At 40.9% G+C, this 22,196-nt stretch overlaps 1 protein-coding gene across 1 annotated transcript in view; it reads left to right on the top strand.

The window, feature by feature from the left end:
• The window catches only part of ADCY2 (adenylate cyclase 2), a 388,589-nt gene that overhangs the window by 252,845 nt on the left and 113,548 nt on the right, over positions 1 to 22,196 (top strand). Inside the window, exons 5-6 of the mRNA XM_038583952.1 lie at positions 12,610 to 12,758; positions 19,085 to 19,196. Of these exons, the coding sequence (XP_038439880.1) occupies positions 12,610 to 12,758; positions 19,085 to 19,196 (261 nt within the window). The remainder of the gene's footprint in view (positions 1 to 12,609; positions 12,759 to 19,084; positions 19,197 to 22,196) is intronic.

Genomic DNA, 22,196 nt, shown 5'->3' with positions numbered 1-22,196 from the left:
AGGGTATTATCTGCAGGGTTGTGTCTTGGGAGGCTTTTCTCTGGAGGCTGATGTCGGGCACTTATTTTTTTCTTTTTTTAAAATATTTATTTATTTGAGAGCAAGAGAGCGAGCATGAGCAGGGAGGAAGGCAGAGGGAGAGGGAGAAGCAGGTTCTTCGCTGAGCAGGGAGCCTGATGTGGGTTTGATCCCAGAACCCTGGGATCATGACCTGAACTGAAGGTAGACACTTAACTGAGCCACCCAGGTACCCCTATTTTTCAAAACAAATAAGCAGAAATGTGAATGTTTTTCAAAACAAATAAGCAGAAATGTGAATGTTGACTTCAGCACTGTGGAGTCCTTGGATCACCTCTCCACACCATCTACTCATCTTTGTATCCACAGCAGGAAAAGTAAATGCCTCTTTCGGGCTTCAGTCATGTGTTCACAAGAGAAATGTCAGTAGTTGCTTCCAGAATTCTCAGCTGCCTCCCTTTTCAAAGACAACCTTTGATATCAGCTGTGATTTACTCTGTGCCCAGTGTCGTGGTGGAGGCACTTCAGGCAGGGGTAGGACTGGGTGGGTGGGAAGAGGCTGAGGATTGTTGATGGTGTAGGAGAGCCATGGGGCTCATCCCAAGAGTGATTTTGCTTTGAAGTTCAAGTCTCCAAGTTCAACACAGTTAGGAAAAAAATCCCTTCACCCTACCGAAGACAAAGGGGAATTGGTCACAACTCGAGACACTGCCATGTGGAACAGTCCCCTCCCTGTCACTAGCCAAAGCCATTACTTACTCTTCCTTCTGTTTATGGATTATCCTTTTCTCTGGGTACAGTTTAGCAAACTAAGAGCTGTAACCGTTGACTACACCTCCTTGGGTTCAAATCCTGACTCTACCACCTGTTTGGCCTTTAGTTTCTTTCTTGTAGAAATGGGGAAAGTAATAAGACCTACTTTATTGGGTTTTGGGGAGAAATAAGTGAGATAATGGTTACAGATCACTCAGAACTGGAACCAGGGTGTGGAAAGTAGCCCATAAGTATTAGTTGCATGGGAAAAGAATCTTGAATTAAGAGCACAGCATTTGTACTGGGGGTAAGCAGTTCTATAATTTCCTGAGAAGATGAGGAGGAAGTTCATTTCCATGTTTTCCCATCTGTTGTTCTTCAATCAACAATTCTGAATGAGCCAAAGGTGACTTTAGAGACCTCTTTAGAGTCCAAACTCAGTAGTGACATCGAAGGCACTGGTCTTCCCTCCAAAGCTTTGTACCCTCCCAGCGGCCCACCTTGTCCCTTCATTATCTCTTACAGGCTCTTAGGATCTCATAAATCTAAGCATCCGGGCTCAGACAGAGCAGCCCACTCCACACCAGAATGCTGTGTTGTGGAGGGATTAAACAAAGTGAACCTCCAGTCTCACCTCTGTCAGGGGAGAAACTCTCAGCACCCCCGGCAGACACCTGTGCTCTTTCTTCAGGACTTGTCCTGGTCGATGCCACGAACATCCTTGTGTTACACTGTGCTGCCAACCTCCTTGAGCATGGAAACACTTGGTTGGCTGAGGACAGCTCAGAGCTTTTGTATTCAGTAGGAATGAAAACTTCAAGGGGAGCCCGGGTGGCTCAGTGGTTGAGCATCTGCCTTTGGCTCAGGTTGTGATCCCGGGGTCCTAGGATCGAGTTCCACATGGGGCTCCCCTCAGGGAGCCTGCCTCTCCCTCTGCCTCTCTCTGTGTGTCTCTCATGAATAAATACATAAAATCTTTAAAAACAAAAACAAAGAATGAATACCTTGATAGGAGAATATAGACAACCACACTTTGTGGGTAGGATGACACCTGCCGCCAAAAACAGATTCTCGTGACTTCAGCCTTTAGTTAGAAAAAAGTTCTTTTAGATGTGTCATCCCTGTTTTGTTTTGTTTTTTTTTTTCTCATGGAAAAAGGAATGCAAATTAATACTGAAGTGCTTCATACTGTGTGGGGACCCCACACTGCGACTCCTATATCTCGTAAGGCATCCCAAAGGCCATATCCTGGCCCCTTCTTCCCAGGCTAGCAGTGTAGGTTGGTACTAGTAACGTAGGCTCTGAAGTCACCAGGGCCCTGGCAGGGTGCTCCTCACTGCCACAGGCCCTTCCTGAGTCTGCTCCTCTACTCTGCTTTGCTGGAGAAAGAGTCCCTGCCTCTTTCCAGACCTCTCACACTGCAGCCTCAGCTCACAGGATGAGGATGCTTATGTGAGTAAGTGCATTTCACCAAGTCAGAGCAGCTTTGAAAATCCTGTGCACAAGGACAGAGCATGGGGGTTGATGGGCTTGCCCTTGCCGTGTTACATCTATCTAAATAGCTTGAGTATGCGGTGGCGAAAATTGCCTCCAAATCAAAAGGCTGGCAACAATAATGCCTTCTCACTTGTGTTTGTCCAGTACAGGTGGGTTGCCACTTTGCCCCATGCATGGGATTGAGCTTACAGTAGCCATGACCTGAGACACTGCTGGTCCCCAAAGCAGAGGGAAACAAACAAACAAAAACAAAAACAAAACATGGGGAGCCCCATACTGGTTCTTAAAGTTCTGCTTAGAAGGAGCACACGTCATGCTGCTCACATTCCATTGGTCAGAATGAGTCCCATGGCCAAGCCTACAGTGACTGAGTGGAGCAAGGAAAGAAAGGATCAACACATATTTCAAAAGAATAATTCAACGTACTCCAAGTGTTTTGTGCGTATAACTGCCTTGCGTACCTAGTCGTCTTTACCATGTGGTTCCATTGAGGGATTGCAAATAAACGTTAACTTACTCCATTTTATTCCTTGTAATCATCCTTTAAATTGATTCCAACAAAACCTCTTTTTGTTTCTTATTCTCTCCTTCTGTCAGTAGTATTATTGGCATATTATTGGCATCTCCATCATTCCTCCTTCTCAGGAGAAATCTTCGAGCCACCTGTATGTCATGGGGTTTTTTTGTCCACCCTCCCCTCCCCCAAATCCAGGAGTGTGATCCATCTTTATACATTTTTTACACCATGTTTTTTTCAAACAACTTCACTAGTTTCAAGCTGGATGATGCCCCTTACTTGTGGGATGATCTTTGAAAGGCCAGTCAGACCAGAATTAACACCACTCTGGAACATTTTACTTTTTTACTTTATGTTGTATGAGTGTGAAGGTCTGTTTGCATGATGAGATCTCCTTTGGGTGATTTAGCACCAGTGGTGTTGAGTTGTGTGTTGTGCTCAAACCCTGTGAGTTGCAGCAGCCTGAGAGGTGCATGTGATCCTCATGGACCCCTCCTGCTATCTTGCTCTGGGTGCTGTGTGCAGTGGCCTGTGCTGCGGGCTGGTCGGGGGAACGGAGCTGTACCTCTGGTCTTAGGGCTTCCATATTCTCCCACCCAAGGACTGAATATTTCTACCTTATCACTGATTATTTTTCCCGCCAGAAGCTCTGTTTTTGAGAATTGAGTTGACAGTGGATGGTAAACAGTTCAAGTCTAGAAATATCCATTTACTGTCACCCATGGCTATAAATAGTTTATACTTTGACTTGATTGGCTCCTTGTTCTCTAACTACTCTGAACTAAAGAGTCATCTAGTTCAATCAGAGCGAGTGGAAAGAGTGGTCAGTGGCTGTGATGTTGGGAGACACAGTTCCATTAGGTCTTGACTCCCTCGTGAACGCCAACCACCTCACTGTTACCCCTCTGAACCACCTCTATATCTATATTGCCCGTTTTTTGGTCAAAAGTGCTTGCATTCCACAGTTTGGCTATTGTGGACATTGTTGCTATAAACATTGAGGTGCAGGTGTCTCGATCTTTCACTGCATCTGTATCTTTGGGGTAAACTATGGAAGGAGCCTCGGTGTCCATCGAAAGATGAATGGATAAAGAAGATGTGGTCTATATATACAATGGAATATTACTCAGCCATCAGAAAGGACGGACACCCATGATTTGCTTCAATGTGGATGGAACTGGAGGGTGTTATGCTGAGTGAAGTAAGTCAGTCAGAGAAGGACAAACATTGTATGGTCTCATTCATTTGGGAAATATAAAAAATACTGAAAGGGATTAAAGGGTAAAGGAGAGAAAATGAATGGGAAATATCAGAGAGGGAGACAAACCATGAGAGTCTCCTAACTCTGGGAAATGAACAAGAGGTAGTGGAAGGGGAGGTGGGTGGGGGAATGGAGTGACTGGATGACAGGCACTGAGGGGGGCACTTGACCGGAGGAGCACTGGGTGTTATACTATATGTTGGCAAATCGAACTCCAATAAAAAAAAAATACAAAAAAAAGCGTTTGCATTCAAATGAGATTGAATGTGATCAGGGTTTGTAAAATGAGGCAACAATATAAGCATGTAATGAAGGGACTTGCTATTTTGTAAAAGGAAACAACAATTTTTTAAGTGCGTATTGATTTTAATTTGCACAAAACATTCCAGTTTTCCTAGACCATGGAGTAAATGGGGAGGCTTTCCTTCTGTGCATCAACACTGGCCATTAATGTGGCACACCAGAACTCTGGCCCTTCTTCACCTCCTCCCCCTTGTTGAAATCACTCCTTTCTCATTGTCCTTCCGACTGTATTTGCAACCATGTTGGGATTTGAGCACTTGGGCTCTTTCTTCTATGTGTCAGCAATTGTTCAACTCCAAAATACTGAGAAGTGACTTCTAGAAAGGGCCTCCTTTGGTTCCATCAAATGCTAGGAATTCACATAGACATGGAGATCTTCAGCTCATGTAGCTCAATAGATAAATTTTTTAGACAACCAAGCTGGGATTCAAAGGGTTGAGTAATTTGGTTGAGGTATTCTAGATAGTGGCAGAAAAGGTCAGGAACCACATCTTATTACACTTTGGTTTTATTTCTAATACAAAGTTGCTACTCTCTACCCTACATCCATTTAATGACTGAATTTTGTGTAAAAGTCAAAGAGAGATGAAGCAAGACCTTTAAAATAAGAGTATTCAGCGTGTTCTGATTAATTGGTGTGAAACAGAATTTTTAAGGAGGGATCTAAAAGAAGCTAAATTTAACAGCAGGAAAAGCAACAATAGCAGTTGTTACTACTAGAACTTAATGTGGTGGATGTGCAGGTGATCAAGGTGGGTGCCAGTGGAGGATGCTTATTTTCTGAGACCAACAGACATGAAGCTCCTTGCAAGAGAAGATACGAGCTAGGGAAGGTGTTGACTTATCTTTATGTCCTGGGCAGGTGTTTTCCGAGTACAGGGTTCTCAGTTTTGTTCCTGAATGGACACATTGTTCTTTCATACTGCAGGACAGTATTGAATGATATCATTTGTCTCCTTAGTATTGCATGTAACCCAATGACTACTTAGGGACCTGGTGTCTTCCATTCTGATAGCTACTTTTTGTTGGGGGGAGAAACATTCATAACAATACCCCTTCTGTTCATTACATTGGTTTGGCATCTTGATGTAATTGAATTGCATTTAAATTAAGAAAGAGATTGAAGCAAGAATTTTGAAAGAAAAAAAATTTTCCATCTTGCAAAGGAGCATGTCACTGTCTTCCTCCCCTTTGAAAAATTTAGCAGATTTAAATTCTTATTACATGCATGGCTTATTGAAGGCACAAGGCATCACATGCATTATCATATCTTTGCTCAGAATTTAAGTATGAGTCTTCTTTGCTTAAATTGGATTTGCCTATCAACCAAAATAATATCCAGAAGAGCATAAAAATAGAAAGTTGTAATATCTGCTTTGTTTCATTATATTAGAAACACTTTGGAGCTCAGAGTGTCCTGAACTTTGATCAATAGTGCATTGAAATTTACTAACTCTGTAGCTCTTCTATGAGGCACAATTTAAAAGAAAAAAATTGCTAACGAATAATAATTAGAGGTTTAATAAAAGGATGTGTTGAAATAGACCCCTCAAAACAAGACCAAGTTATTTATCAAATAATCTTTGAATATGCCAGAATTAGTCAGATTTTCTGTCATTAGTCTCTTCTAGGAGGAGAAAGAAGTAGTAATGGTATGCATCAGTCAATCTAATGACAACTTGATTTTCCAAAAATCCCCTTAAGGAGTTTCTCCAGTGTACTTGGAGAGAGTAGCTAGGTTATATCCCGTGTATTAAGCACTTAACATTTGTGGGTTGCTTTCCGATAATTTGGCAGGGCATACAGCCACATTAGCAAAAAGCTGAAATATTAATGGAAATATTAACCTTGTCAGATTATGAATTGAGTTGAAATTCATCATATGTGCCATAATATTGGGCTTTTTTTTTTCTTCAGTGTATAGCATTTGGTAAGGGAAAAAGATAAATTTAAAAGTGTATTGAGGGATCCCTGGGTGGCGCAGTGGTTTGGCGCCTGCCTTTGACCCAGGGCATGATCCTGGAGACCCGGGATCGAATCCCACATCGGGCTCCCGGTGCATGGAGCCTGCTTCTCCCTCTGCCTGTGTCTCTGCCTCTCTCTCTCTGTGACTATCATAAATAAATAAAAATTAAAAAAAATAAAAAAAAAATAAAAAAATAAAAGTGTATTGATTTACACATTTCAGTACAGATGTTAGTTGATGTTCACCCTCTTGCCCAATGCTGTCATCACCAAGAGGGCATGTGCAGACCCCAAAGCATGGACCCCATTCATGAGCTCTAATCAGAGGCTCTGCCTTCCAGTGGTGGTACCAGGACTGCATGGTAGTGGGGAAGCCGCGGGTTCTTTCATTTGTCTGGTTGCCTGTTACTAAAATCTCAATTCCAGTCTAAATTCACACAGATTCTTCTTGAACACCAAAAAAAGAGAAAAAAAGAAAATTTGGGTTTTTACAACATACACACATACACACAGACACACACACATCTTGTATTTTTGAAACTACCTATAAAAAGCCAGTCATCTGTCTACATTTGAGTCTAAAATAAAGATCATAATTTACATTTGGTCATTAAATGAAGCTATGGGCTTGAAAGAGAATTACTATATTGGGTTCTTTTTCGTTCATGGACTCTGTCCTTCAGGAAAGGCTACCTCTGTGAACTTTGGGATTTAGCATATTCTTATTACAGAGTATATGAGGAGGAGAGAAGATGCTTGAAAAGATCTCAAGCAGACCCTAAGGTAAGGATCTGGGTAGCGTCGTTTGGTTGGGAGGTGGTTGCAGGTAGAAGAGTGAGGAAGTGGACCAGGGAGAGAGGTCAGCTGTTGGAAGGAGCCACTGGTGGCATCTGGGGCTCAGTCCTACTGGAGACCTGCAGAGGGAAGCATGCTCAGATCTTCCCACTGGGGGATGTGGATGCAGAAACTGGGATATTTATCCATCAGTTACTCCCTCATTGATTGAGACACATGAAACTGTAAGGAACAGGCTGCAGATGGCCTCTAAGAAAGGCAGACAACTGTTAGAACATGGACAGAACAGCACCCACTACAAGAAGCTTGACTGGAAGTGAGTGTAAACAGTGGGAAGGCTACTGATTGTTTTAAATTCTGCAGAAGACTGCACAGAATCCACGCACATACACAAGTAATCATCATAAGATAATAGAACAGAAATTCATAAATTTGGCATAATGGCCTGGTGAATTTTATTTTTTCATAGCCCTTGACTCATCGATCACCCATCAGAAAGAACACAAGTTTGTTTTAATCTGCCTAAGCCAATGACCAGACATCTCTGTAGACACACAGATTCCACCGGGATTTCTAAAAAGGTGGCCTAGATCCAGATTTATAATCTGTTACATTGTGCATGCTAAAATTCCTTATTACTGTCCAGAAATCAACAGATTTATAGTCAGTGCCTACTTGCTTTGATTATAACAGAGATTTGATGGCATCTCAGAGCAACATGCCTCTCTTTGCTCCTATCCAGGATTGCTCTGTTCACATTTGAGGTTATGAGCAGATAGGCTTCCTGATTATTGTTGATGGCAATTTCACATGTTCCTCACTAGCTTTCCCCTATTTGTTAAAATAGATTTTTAACATAATGACTCCTTTATAATATTTTGGTCTTATACCCAACCATCCAAGACATCAATCAGTAAATAGAAAGTGACCATCCCACACAGTGTTGCTCAATACTATACACAGTGCTCAATCCCTGTGGAAATGAGTTTATGGGAACTCAGTCCCACATTTTAAGGTACAAAGTCTTAAACACTTCCTTGGATATATCCTATGTCCCATGACTTTTAGATTTCTCAAATGTCTAAGCACATCCTGTTGGTCACAGAGGCTAGCACATGGAATAATGCAGGATAAGTGGGAAATTTATGAATTTGAGGGATGAGTAGCAAAAGACAAGTAGGTGATGGAGTAACTCTTTATATCAAAATTTCAAAAGGGTTTTTCATTAATTTAAAAACATATATCCCATTATCTTTTCACATGGGTTCTTAGATCAGAGAGAGAATCCACTCGTATTGACACCACACCCCATCAACCAAAGAAACCAAACTCTCAGTTTGTGTTTAACAAGAACACAGATTTTTTTTCAAGTTTTAAAATTTGAACATCTGTTTTTATGTCATTAGTATTTTCTTTGTATTCTGAATTCCAAATGGGTCCATTTTTTTCTGGGGCTCCCTGTTTCTTTACTAAACCAAAATATGCCTTGTTTTTTTTTTTTTAATTCCATTACTGAATTTAGTATTTTCCATCTACCAGGAGATTTATCCTGGCCCCTGGCTGCCTGCTGAGATATCCCACACAGTCACGCATGGTTTCTGCTCTTTCAGCATTTTACTTAAGTCCAAAATTTGAACTCATCTCCTCACTTTAAACTAACAAAATGATGAACTATTTATTGTTAGAAAGTTAGAGAAAGTTGGGGAATAACCGGAGGGAATTTGAGCTTAAGATTGGAATAAAATCAGAATTTAATTTCAAGTGATTACCAATGTTCACCAGCCATCTTCCAACATGATGGAACTTGGAATGTGCTCTTTCTCCTTAGGTAGAGCCTGTTGATATGAAACTGGGGTCTCTCCTCCCTCTGAAGGAGTCTCACACTCCTTCCCTCCATTCCCTGAGCCCGTTGCCACCATGTGATAGTCTTCCAGAGAGGAGAATCCAAAGCAATCACTACCCTTATTGTGCAGAATAGTCAAATTTTCCTTTGTGTGAACATCACTAGTGCAGATTTTGCATGACCTGGTATTTGTGATCAAGAAGATAATTAATATGATTTTTAAAACATGAGTATTATCTACCTAGGTCTCCAGGTTCCCACCACAGCACAGTCACCACTGATGGTGAACAGAAGCTTTGAAATTAGATTTTCTTTGATGTGTCCCAGATAAAATTTACAGTAGGTCACTCGTTCACTTAACAAATAACTATAGAGAAAATAGTCTTTTCCAGGAACTCCTCCAGAAGTTGAGCAATAAAGCAATGCACAAGGTCCCTTTATTTCCTTTTATATCATCAGTCTGTGAGTGGGAGGAACCACATTTGAAGATGTATCTCCAATGTTCAAAGCAAAAACTGTTATTTCCCTCCTCTCAAAAAAAAAATTCTAAGTATGTAGACATGTCCATCCTTTCCTCAAAGACTGAAATATCTACAAAGCCTATATTTTATATTAATTTAACTACACCAACTTTCTTTTCATTAAGGTTTTCATAATTTGTCTCTTTTTTTGGTATCTTTTCTTATTTTCTGTATTTCTGTATTCTTATATTTAGGATGTGCTTATTGTGAATAGAGATTGTCATTTTAAAAATCCAATCTGACCATTATTAGTCAAGTAATTGGAGTATTTAGTTCACTTACATTTAATGTAATTTCTAATATAATAGGCCTTATTGGCAATTTATTCTCTGTTTGTTGCACCTGTTTTAAATTCTCTTTGAGGACAGGCCAGGTGGCTCAGTGGTTTAGCGTCACTTTCAGCCCAGGGCGTGATCCAGAGACTCAGGATCTAGTCCCAGGTCGGGCTTCCCACATGGAGCCTGCTTCTCCCTCTGCCTGTGTCTCTGCCTCTCTCTCTCCTCTCAGTGTTTCTCATGAATAAATAAATAAAATATTAAAAAAAGACTGCCCCCCCCAAAAAAAATTCTCTGACTCTTCATTACAACTTATTTTGGATTAATAAGAATTTCTATCTCGTTTTTATTGCTAGTCTGTTAGCCATACGGTCTTTCATTCTTTGTTGCTACTGTGTGAATTATATTCATTCTTGACTTACTGCATTCTACTATAAATTACTACTTTTGCCACTTCCCATACAATCCCATAGGATTGTACATTTTACCTCCATTTATTCTCACTTCACTTTTTGCGTTAAAGCCATTGTAGATTTCACTTCTGTTAAATTTTAGATCACCCAGGACATTATCCTCATTATTTTGTACAATTAAGATTAATTTTAATTTACCCAGATATATATGGACATTTAACTTATTAAAAACTTTTGTTTTCTCCATTTTATTTATTTTTTTAAAGATTTTATTTATTCATGAGAGACACACACACACACAGAGAGAGAGAGAGAGAGAGAGAGAGAGGCAGAGACACAGGCAGAGACAGAAGCAGGCTCCATGCAGGGAGCCTGACATGAGACTTGATTCCGAGACTCCAGGGCGACACCCTGGGCCAAAGGAAGGCACTAAACCACTGAGCCATCCAGGGATCCCCTGATTTCTCTATTTTATTTCTTAACTTAAATGGAAACATCAAGGAAATTTAACAACAAAAAAGATCAGAATTATTAAATTGAAAGTGTCTTTTTAATCTCTTAAGTACTGATAAAATTCCCTTTCTTGTCAGTACCACCACTTGAGTTATGACAACTGTTAACACCTGGCCCTCTACCTTACTGCCTCTTTTTGCAAAGAGGTTGGTAATAGTACTAATCAAGTAGGGTGTGCTTTGATTCACCTGTTTCACATGAGTAGCAGGTCCTCCTGGACTATGAGTTTCCCTTCTATTTCCTATATCTCAGGCATGTGGCTTCCTTCAAACACCAATCTATTCCTCCAGCTTCATCTGATGGGCTGCGGTGGGCTCTCTGCTGGATTTTGAACAACATGGTATCCAGGAATGTTGACTCACTCTTGTTTGCATCCATCACTAGTGCTCATCGTGAAGCCTGGCATTTAATAGACAATGATGTATATTTTCTGAATGTGTAAATAAATTAATGAATGAGAGAACAAATGGCCGACACTCAGTTATGCCAGTTCCTGGTGAAATGCTCTGCGATGCATTGGGATTCCCCCATAGGTACCCACTTGGTCTGCTTTTGGCTTTGCACCTGTTTTTTCCCCAAAGCAGACTGGGGAGTGCTGTCGTGAGGGTCTTCTCATCTTCATCAGGATGCACTCCTGGCCTTCCCTCTGCTCCCTCAGTGGATGTTTTCAGGAGCCACCAAAATGATGTACCTTGGGGGTTGGCCCAGAGGGACACCAGCCCTGTAAACCTGAGAGCAAAGACCAGCTTCCCCTCCCCTATATTTTCTTATCACTTTGTCCCCATAAATAAATGGATGGATCAGTGAGTGAATGAATGAATGAATGAATGAAAAGAAGGAAAGCAGAAAGAAACAGAAAATGTGGAAGACAAAAAATATTTCATTCAACAGATGTTTTTTAATCAACATTTATCAGTTGTTAAATGCACAATACCTAAAGAATATGGTATTTTCTATAATAAATGTTTTTAAAGATTTATTTATTTATTTTAGAGCATGAGTGGGAGGGGCAGGGGGAAAGGGAGAGAGAATCTCAAGCAGACTGCGCTGAGCACAGAGCTCACCATGAGGCTTAATCTCACAACCCTGAGATCATGAGGCAAAACCAAGAGTTGGACGCTTAACTGAACCACCCAGGTGCCTCTACAATAAATTAATGTTTAGGATAACTAAGGATGAGTATAAACTTCCATAGATTGCCCTTATTTAATACTTTTTCTAGAAAAAAAATATTACAAATGTCACTCTAACTAAAATAAGTAGAAATTAAAATAAGTGTAACGTTAGATGTTGCTTACTGTATTTAAGACTAAAAATATAAGAAAAGCTCATAATTTATCATTTTTGTGTGTTCCACATGTAGTCTCTTATATATGACATTTTATAGATGCTATTTCTGACTCCAGCTTTATGAAAATTTAGAGTCATTAAAGGGAATTGGGTGGTTACCACAGAGGAAATGAAATATTTGAAAATATTTGACTATCTTATTTAGGAAATGTGGAATATTTGTTGATTTTCTGAAATGCAATAAAGCTTGTACTTTACCTCCCAAATGAATGGGCAAGCAAAAATGAGTGTTTTCTATCTTAGGCAGGCCATAGGTTTCTGGCATTTTTATATCATTTTACTCTACTATTTTAAAATCAAAGTAGATAAACAGGATCCTTAGGGGAAATAACTTTGCAGCCCTTTATCCTCTACTCTGAAGAACATATACTTAGAACTCAATAAATAAATAATAATATAACACACTTTGACCTTAGAAATTTTGATTTTTTTTTTTCAATATGTCTTTCTACACTCCGTGTTTTAGCTTGTGGGAAAGAGTCCTTGAATCGGCCCTGCCGCGGTTCTGTGATGCTTTCAGAGATTACGTGGATGTTACCGTAATGATTTGAAACGTCTTGGTCTCCCTCCCACGCTCTGTTTCAGGAACGGCTTTTGCTCTCTCTGCTGCCTGCTCACATAGCCATGGAAATGAAAGCTGAGATCATCCAGAGGCTTCAGGGCCCCAAAGCCGGCCAAATGGAAAACACAAACAACTTTCACAACCTGTATGTCAAGCGACACACCAACGTGAGGTATGCTGCTCTGTTCTCTGTTAGTGAGTCCGGGGAGCCATTTGCCAGCCTGGGGACATTTTTAACTGGGAGCTCCCATCCCACAAAATCATAGCTCCTCTGAGACTGTTAATATAGTCCCCACTCCACCTCCTTTCTGCTGCCTCTCAGGGCCTGAGGATAAGAAAGCAGAATCTTCTTCACTTTCCTGGATGGTGGTATCCATCATGGCCCCACTTTCTATGGTGGACCTTCAGTCCCAAAGGAAAGAGAGGCAGTTAGTGGGGTACTTATTCTGGGAGCACCATAGGCAGATATCATGGCATCCCTGGAGTACAGGCCCCTTGGCTTTGTAGTAAGATTGAAGGTAGGGCCTGTGGGCTCTTGATGCAAGAACTGATTCCTCCAGGGGACTTAGCAGGGCCAGGGCCTCATGAAGCTAACACTTCCTGTCCATCAGGAATCATGGGTTTCTGGGGTTATGGCCAATCAGCAACCAATATCACAGGGGACTGGTGTACATCTTAATTAATTAATAGTAAAAGTTCTTGTTTTCCAAGTCTGCCATAGTCCCATCTGCTTCCCAGGGAGCCATTCCTATAATCTCACTACTTGGCAGACTACCATGTTATCAGCATGGGATTGAGGTCCAGAAGGAGAACCACATGGGGCCTCCTTCTCCCTAAGCTCCAGAGAGGAGCTGTGCAGGCCCTCACTTCACATGCAGAAGAGCATTTCCTCCTAGGCTGCCTGTCTCCCAGCTATAGCAGAACTCGGCCCCTGCAGACTGTATGCCTGGTGCCTCACTGTTCTCCAAGCCCACCCAGTCTTCATACCACTTCTTTGGAGGAGTTTCCTTACATCCTTTCAACTACATCACAAAAGTGCTTTTTATTCTTGCCAGGTTCCCTCGATAAGTAACTTGTGCATCTGGCCTCATTTGTTCCTCCTTGATGTTATTACCTACTCTGTTCAGTAGTTCAGCAGCAACAATCACAAACACAGCTACAGTTTGTGGAACATTGACTACTTGGCTACTTGGCCTTTTACTCTCAAGCTGGGATCCTTAACAGTGCATGATGCTGGCATCCAGGCTGGTTTGCAAGTCCAGGGTTTTCGAAGTTTATTAGAAAGAAATAAATTTGACTACATTTTCTACTGTAATTTACATTGCTAAGACAGTATCATTTTGACCCCAGATTTGAGGAAAGGTATGTGAGCTAGTGATGCATACGGTCCAAGCACGCACAGAGCTAAATATATAATGAGAAATGCAAATTGGGAAAGAAATAATAGAAAAAAAAGCTATAAATCAGTGGGAACTAAAGAAGCAGAGGATAAATGAAGAATCGCGGGTAAAAAAAATAATTTTTTTAAGTCCCTACCATTTGGGGGGTTAAAAAAAGGAAATGTATTTCAAGAGCATTTGCACCTGTTAAGGAGTAAAATTATTTAAAACACTGGCCTGCCTTCAGATTTTTAAGCGTTTTCCCCAAAGAAGGAAAGTAGAAACATTCTCCCAGTATCCAACAAGGTGTTATGCTAGAAATTGCCCCTTCCAGCCTTAGCTGTCTGAAAATTGGCAATACCCCTCCTGTCTGAGGAAATAGTTTTAAGTACACATGGGATGTTTAACACATGTAAAGACAAATGCAGCTGTATCTAAACAAGATCCCCGAATATCTTTTGAGTATCTGTGAGATAATCCCCGGGGAAAAGAGCCCTATAAAAATGACCGATGAGACCTCCAGCCTCAGACAGCTGATGAAGGCTCCCCATGCTATCTGCATTAACTTCCAATTTCTACGTGACAAAGTACCCCAAAACCTAGTGGCTTCAGACAACAGTAAACATTATCTCACAGCTTCTGTTTGTCCCAAGTTGAGAACAGTTTCACCTGGTGGTTCTGGTTTATGGTCTTTGATGTGGATTCAGGCCTGGTATCCGGTGGGCTGCTGGGGCACCTGCCTCTGAGGCCATTCCTCATGTGGCTTGCTGGAGGCCTTAGCTCATCATCACTGAGTCTGCTCATAGGTTTCTTGAGTGTCCTGACAACATGGAAGCTTGCTTCCCAGGGCAAGGACTCCAAGACAGCCCGGTGGAAGATCTTTTATGATCTAGGCTTGGAAAGTTATTGCTGTAGTTCCTGCAGCAACCTCTTGATGACACAGGTCAACCCTATCCAGTGGAGGGTGGACACTACAAGAGAGTAGGTACCAGAAGGTGAGGACCTCTCTGGGGCCATCTTGGAAGCTGGCCACCACACTGTTGAGGCAAAGGATTACAGACACAGCTTCAAGTACCTTCAGAGATTGTCTAGAATCTATTAGCTGTGTCGAATTAAATTTAAATTCACATAGTTGGAACATTAAAGTAACTTAAATACCAAAACTTAAAAAGTAAAAGCATACACAAATCACATGGTGTACCAATTATTTTTGTAATAATAAGTATGAAAACATGACTTTTCATCCTGGGCAAGGTAGGCAATAGCAAAGAAGCCGACATGGTAAATGGATATTGCAGAGAGTCCAGTCAATACCTGAGGGTTTTTGAAGGTCTTTTTTCTTTTTATGAGAATTATTAGGTTTGTAGACAGTGAAGTTTCATTAACTTTTAGTTCTGCTTTGTCAATTTATTCAAAAAGATGTTTATTATTTGTTAATAACATATATTAGCTCTTTTCTATCTGAGGGTGATAATAATGTGAAGAATAATGAGGAGGAGAGGCATTTCTAGATGGCAGGGTAGCTGCTATTAGCTGCTTCCCTAATCTTCAGCATCTTCCTCTGAATCCTGCCACTAGGGCTGAAGCATTCACAAATCCTTCCCATCTTTGCAAATAAGCACACATCCCATAATCTAGCACCACCACCCCATTCAGAAACTGACCATTTCTCCCTTTTATAGCCAAGATTCTAGAAAAGAAAAGTTGTTCCTTACGCTCTGGTTTTCCCTGTGTTCTCGCCCTCCTCGAATCCTCACACTCTGCCATCTGCCTCCACCACATCACAGAACTCATTCTTGCTCAGTTTCCCACCAGCTATGTTGTTCCCATATCTCAGTATGACTTAGCCTCTGTGTCCTTATCTCTGACAGCTCGATATGGTTGGCCACTTGACCCTGCCTTCCCACACAAAGAATTTTCCCATGCTGTGTACTCCATGACATCATATTCCATTTCTCTTCCTACCATCTCCTTTTCCATTTTCTCTTCCCTAAATCTAGCCTCTCTGTAAATGAGTGTTTTTAGGGCTGTCTCCCAGCTCCTCTCTGTTCTGTCCATTTCTCATCCAGGACTTTAATTACCAACTGTGGGATACTAAGGTGCAGAACTCAGTTGGGTCACCTGGGGAGCTCTTTCGATTGAGTGTCCGACTCTTGATTTCAGCTCAAGTTACAATATCATGGGTCATGGGTGGAGCCCTGCATCAGGCTCTATGCTCTGGGGGGAGGCTGCTTGAGGATTCTCTCTCTCTTTCTCTCTCTGCCCCTGCCTTGGCTCATGCACTCTCCAAATTAATAAATCTTGAGAAAAAAAGATGCAGAACTCAACCATAGCTTTCCATACTTACTTACCTAGTGAATATCTTCCTTTTGGATGCTCCACTGACACCACCATCAAACTCAACCCAACCAGAGTTGAATGGGTCATCTTCCTCTACAAGCTTGTTTTGATTTGTTCAGAGCTGGGTTTGAGCCCCTTTCTCAACCAGAAACTGGGTCTTCATCCTTGAGGCCTCCCTCTCCTAGTCACACCATCCACCATAACTGATTGCTAACCATACCTGGTTCATTCTTCTTCCTATGTTTCTCCCGTATCTGTCCAGTTCTGTCCGTTTCTCCTGACAATAGACCCTCCCCATGGCCCTCTTGGAGGAAAGGGCTATGGTTCTAACTGACCTGTGTGCTTCCAGATTGCTGTGGCTGGAGTGATCTCTCTGAAGTGGCTGTCTAATTAGAGTCTAGGTCGGGTACCTGTGCGATCCCAAAGAGTACCATGCTTCCTCTCCTATAACTCTTTGCATCACAATTACCTGTTTACATTTTGAATCTCCTGGCTTCCAGGTAACTTTTGGGCCATTGTAAGACATTTATGGCCAGCCTGTCTTGGGGCGCCTTCACCCACTACAATGTTTGACCACAGGAAGAAGGAAGGAGATTCAACTGCCCATCCGCACATTCTCCTTCTCAATACTTCCTTGGATCAGATGCTCTTTCTCTGCACAAGCAGAGTTAATTTTTCCTCTTGGACCAGGCTCAGTGTCTGTGATCCTTGCTTCTACAGGGTGCTATGGGGGGAGTAGGGAAAGTTTGATGGCACCATCTGAGCAGAATGGACAATGCAGAAGCCCCTGCAGCCATGATTTTCTTGGACCAGAGAGTTCTCCTCCAGCTTTTGTCATCAGCAGAGTACTAAGTCTTCCCTCCAAGGTGAAGCCACAAGCCTTGTGTTTGGCACAGTGAATGGAGTGCAGCCAACAGCAGAGATCCAACCTGAGATCAGACTGGCCAATGCCATGTTACTTTTTTTATTATGGTAAAACATACGTACCATAACACAGTTTTAACAGTTTTTAATTGTACAGTGTAGTGACGTTAAACACCTTCACATTGTTCTGCAACCATCACCACCATCTCCAGAACTTTTTCTTCATCCTGAACTGGGGCTCTGTACCCATTCAGCAGCAGCTTCCCTCTGCCACCCAGTCTCTAGCACCCATCCCTCTAATTCCTGTCTCTATGGTCTGACTATTCTAGGTTTCTCATGTAAGTGGAATCATACAGTCTTTGTCCTTTTGTGTCTGGCTTACTTCACTTAGTATCATGTGTCCAAGGTTCATCATATTGTATCATGTGTCAGAATTCCATTCTTTTAAAGACAATAACATTTCATGTATTCTGGGTATATCATTTTTCTTTATTCATCTGTTAGTGTATTTGATTTATTCCTACCTTCTGACTATTGTGAATAATGCTGCTGTGAACATGGTATACAAATATCAGTTCGAGTCCCTGCTTCCAGTTCTTTGGGATATATTCCCAGGAGGGGACTTGGTGGGTCACGTGGTCATCCTGTTTCATCTGTTGAAGAACCACCATACTTTTTGCTGGAGTAGCTGCACCGTCTTATATTCCCACCAGCAGTGGGGAAGGGTTCCAATTTCCCCACAGCCTTGACCATACTTCTTACTTCCTATTTTTTGGATACTGGCCATCCTGATGGGTGTGAGGTGGTAATTTTGTTTCAGGGTACAACTTAAACCATATTATCTGAATCTCCAACTGCCAGCAGGAATTTTAGGCCTCTTTGTGAGATCTTTATACAAATCATATGCATGTCATTGTGTGGAAAAGTGGTAATGCACATCCTGAGGCTATGTTTTCCTATCCTGACCTTTGAGGGTTAACTAAACACAGACACGACTCTGAGGAATCTGATACGTCTCACTAGCATGTACGTCCCTTGAAAGAAAGCTCTCCTGGACTCATCACCAGCTAACCCCCCTTCCCATGACACACAACACACACACTTATTATCACTGTGATTGGACTTTGCTGGTGTCCTTCCTTATTTGTTTAATGCATCACCCCAACAACACTCTGGGCTCAAGGAAGATGCACCATGTCAGCTTCATCCTGGCAAGGAATAAGTAATTCAAAACCTTTTTTTTTTTAAGATTTTATTTATTTATTCATGAGAGATACGGAGAGAGAGAGAGAGGCAGAGACACAGGCAGAGGGAGAAGCAGGCTCCACACAGGGAGCCCGATGCAGGACTCGATCCTGGGTCTCCAGGATCATACCCTGGGCCAAAGGCTGTGCTAAACCACTGAGCCACCTGGGCTGCCCACAAAACCTTTTGTTAAGTACTCTTTCTTTTAAGAAGATTGTTATTCTTTCTTTGAATAAGTGAAAGCAGAATTTGCTATTCTGATTTTGCTTCTTCTACTTTAGGAATTCTTATAATTTAAATGCATGTAGCAGTTCAAATAGATATCTGAATTGTGCCCATGTAATGAACTCTCAGGATGAATACCACATAAACCAAGCAGGGAGAAAGGGACTGGCCATGAGAGAATAAAGGTGATCAGTAAGAATGGACTAGAATGGATGAAGTGCATCATGTGACTTTTTCTTTAATTATAAAAACTTGGCATCAAAAAAAATTTTTAATGGGAAAAATTGGCACAATGTTTATGTTATTTCCTATCCAGGGAGGTGACATTTTTCTTGTAAAATATAGATATAAATGTAAAGAACTATATACTCTTTCAAGGGAAAAAAAATACCATTACTTCTTAACAAATCTGAAATTGCAAACACTTCTACCCTTGTTCTTACAGTATCCTGTATGCTGACATTGTTGGCTTCACCCGGCTGGCCAGTGACTGCTCCCCAGGAGAGCTGGTCCACATGCTGAACGAGCTGTTTGGAAAGTTTGATCAAATTGCAAAGGTACGAGTGTTAGTGAGTCCCTTCTCTTTTGAGGATTTATAAAGTGTTGACTAACTTTTTTTTTCTCTTGTCCCTTATCAATTATATGCTTTTTCATAGAGCACTATTTAGGAATGGTGTTTATAGTTTCATATGGTTTATTTGCCATTGGGCTCTGATGAGTCTCATTTCTCCGGGATGAGAAATGTTGTAGCATACAATTAGCACATGTTTGCATCTATTTTTAAAATGTCTGCATATAGAGAACTCAACACACATATAGTAAATACATTCAAGATGGTGAGTATAAGTTGTATATGCCTCTGTATGATGCTGTTCTAAGTTCCTCTTTTTTAGGCATTTTGATGTCAGGAGTTGGAAACATGATTGCCTCTCATCCACTCATAGCTGTTCATGTATTCAGCAGCCTGAAAGAACCCCTAAATAGGATGCACATTTTCCACCTAAGCCCTTTGTTTACTATTGTCTCATTTATATCTATTGACCTTTGTGCCACTTGAACAGAAATGTCAGTTCCTTATTTCCCATTCATGTGCTCATGGATGGGAAATTTCATGGAGAGGAAATGGTGACAGGCAATCCAAAACTAGAACTTGCATATTTACTGGAACCATGAGGGTTCCTGGTGGGAATAGTGATAAAAAATAGTTCCCTCCTTGCCAGCCCTTTACTTCCACCTCATAACGCATTACCAGTCAGCTTCATTCTTTCTTTGAATTATTTCCAGAAAAAAAAACTAAATTATGCTTATTAAAGTGAATTATTTATATATGGAAGAGAGAGTTGGTCCCAAATTTAGTTCACTGCAAGATTCATCTCACTTTTAAACCATACAGAACATTCCAGGCAAGCCTCTTAAGAATAAATGTGGCTTTCTGATGTTCACAGGGTCACTCCTGGGTCAGGCTCCCCAGGAGGTGCCCTCTGCTGCCTGCCTGACCATGATGGATATCATTGGGGATTTTAAAAAAGCAGTAAGAGGCTAGCACAGCTTTCTTCCTTTTACCAAACCAAAGGAAGAGGTTGAGCTTTTTGGCTGCTCATTTTTAGAAAAAGATTTAAAACTTAAATAATGCCTTAAAAGTTTGAATTACTAAAAAGTCACTTTTGTCACATTAGAAAGAAAGATCCCAGTCTTGGTGGGTGACAACATATCTCCAATGTTAAAATGGCATTCTCCCTTTGGGCATATCTCACTGTCTGAATATCCCATTTTTATAAAGGCACCGAATATTGGATTAGTGACCCAACCAACCCCTGTACGACCCCATCTTAACTAAGTCTGCAGTGAGATCAAGTTCACATGCACCAGGTGTTAGGACTTCAACATATGAATTTGGGGAAGACAAAATTCAGTGCTCATAACAGAAGTACTTGGTGTGGCCGTCTCTTCCTCTCTGGTGGTTATAACAAAGGAATGTCCAGGCGATATCAGCATATAGCCTAGGATGGCTTGGTGCATCCATTGTTGGTCACAGAGGGAGCATGTTTTGGGAATCACTTCATGCCTCCTGGTTAAATAACATGCATCATAAGCAAACAGCTCAGCCAATTGAATGAATTCTACATAAGGCACATAACTAAGCTAAGGAACTCAAAATCAGATCATTCACTTATTTTAAAAATCTTTTAAGCCTCTTTATTGAGGTATAATTGACATACAAAAAAACTGCATATTTGATATATAAAAGGTAATGAGCTTGAGGATAAGCATACACCTGTGAAACCATCACCACAATATACCATAAACATATCCACCACATACAGAAATGTCCTCTTTCCCTCTTTATTATTGATGATGATGTAATTAAAACACTTAACATAAGCTTTACCTTCTTTGCATGTTTTGAAGTATACAGTACAGTATTGTCAACGATAGACACAATGCTATACAGTGGATCTCCAAGACTTACTCATCTTACATAACTGAAGCTGTATGCCCTCTGACCCATAACCTCCATTTTTCCCTTCCCTCATGCCTGGCAACTACCAGTCTACTCTCTGATCTGTGACTTTGGCTATTCCAGATTCCTCATATAAGTGAGATCATGCACTCTCTTATTCAGGATCATGAGATATCCTGAATAAAGTCAGGCATATTTCACTTAGCAAGCTGAATTCAAATAGCACATTTAAAGGACTGTACACAATGATAAAGTAGGATTTATTTCTGGAATACAAGGTTGGTTCAACACAAGTTAATCAACATAATAGACCACATTAATAGAATGAAGGATAGAAATTACATGATCATTTCAGAAGATGCAGAGAAAGCATTTGACAAAATTTGACAAAATTAAATACCCTTTGGGAACATGACTAGGATGTCTACTCTCACCACTTCTGTTCAACTTAGTCCTTGAAGTAGCCAGAGCAATTAGGCAAGATAAAGAAATAAAAGGCATCCAAATCATAAAAGAAGTAGAACTATCCCTGTTTGCAAATTACATGATCTTGTGTATAGAAAACCCTAAAATGTCCACAAAATCTGTTAGAACTAATAGAGGGTGCCTGGGTGGCTCAGTCAGTTGGACATCAACTCTTGATTTTGGCTCAGGCCATGATGTCATGGTCATGTGATTGAGCCCCATGTCTGGTTCTGCACTCAGCTGGGGATCTCCTTCTCTCCTTCTCCCTCTCCCACTGTCCTTCCCCCTGCTCACACACTCTCTCTGTCTCTCAAATAAATATTTTTTAATAACTAATAGATGAATTTAGTAAAGTTGTAGGATACAAAATCAGTGTACAAAAAACAGTTGTGTTTCTTTATGCTAATACTAAGTATCTGGAAGGAAATCAAGAAAAGTTACATTAGCATCAGAAAGAATAAAATACTTAGGAATAAACCTAACCAAGTAGGTGAATTGGCTTGTACACTGAAAACCACAAAACATGGATGACAGAAATCTAAAAAGACACAAATAAATAGACATCCCATGTTCGTGGGTTGGAAGAACTAATATTGCTAAAATGTCCATAATATCCAAAGCATCTACAGAG

The sequence above is a fragment of the Canis lupus genome, chromosome 34, assembly GCF_011100685.1.
Source record: "Canis lupus familiaris isolate Mischka breed German Shepherd chromosome 34, alternate assembly UU_Cfam_GSD_1.0, whole genome shotgun sequence".
Classification (NCBI taxonomy): Eukaryota; Metazoa; Chordata; class Mammalia; order Carnivora; family Canidae; genus Canis; species Canis lupus.
The sequence above is the reverse complement of the archived record's forward strand: the minus strand, read 5'-3'. Positions and strand labels throughout refer to the sequence as shown.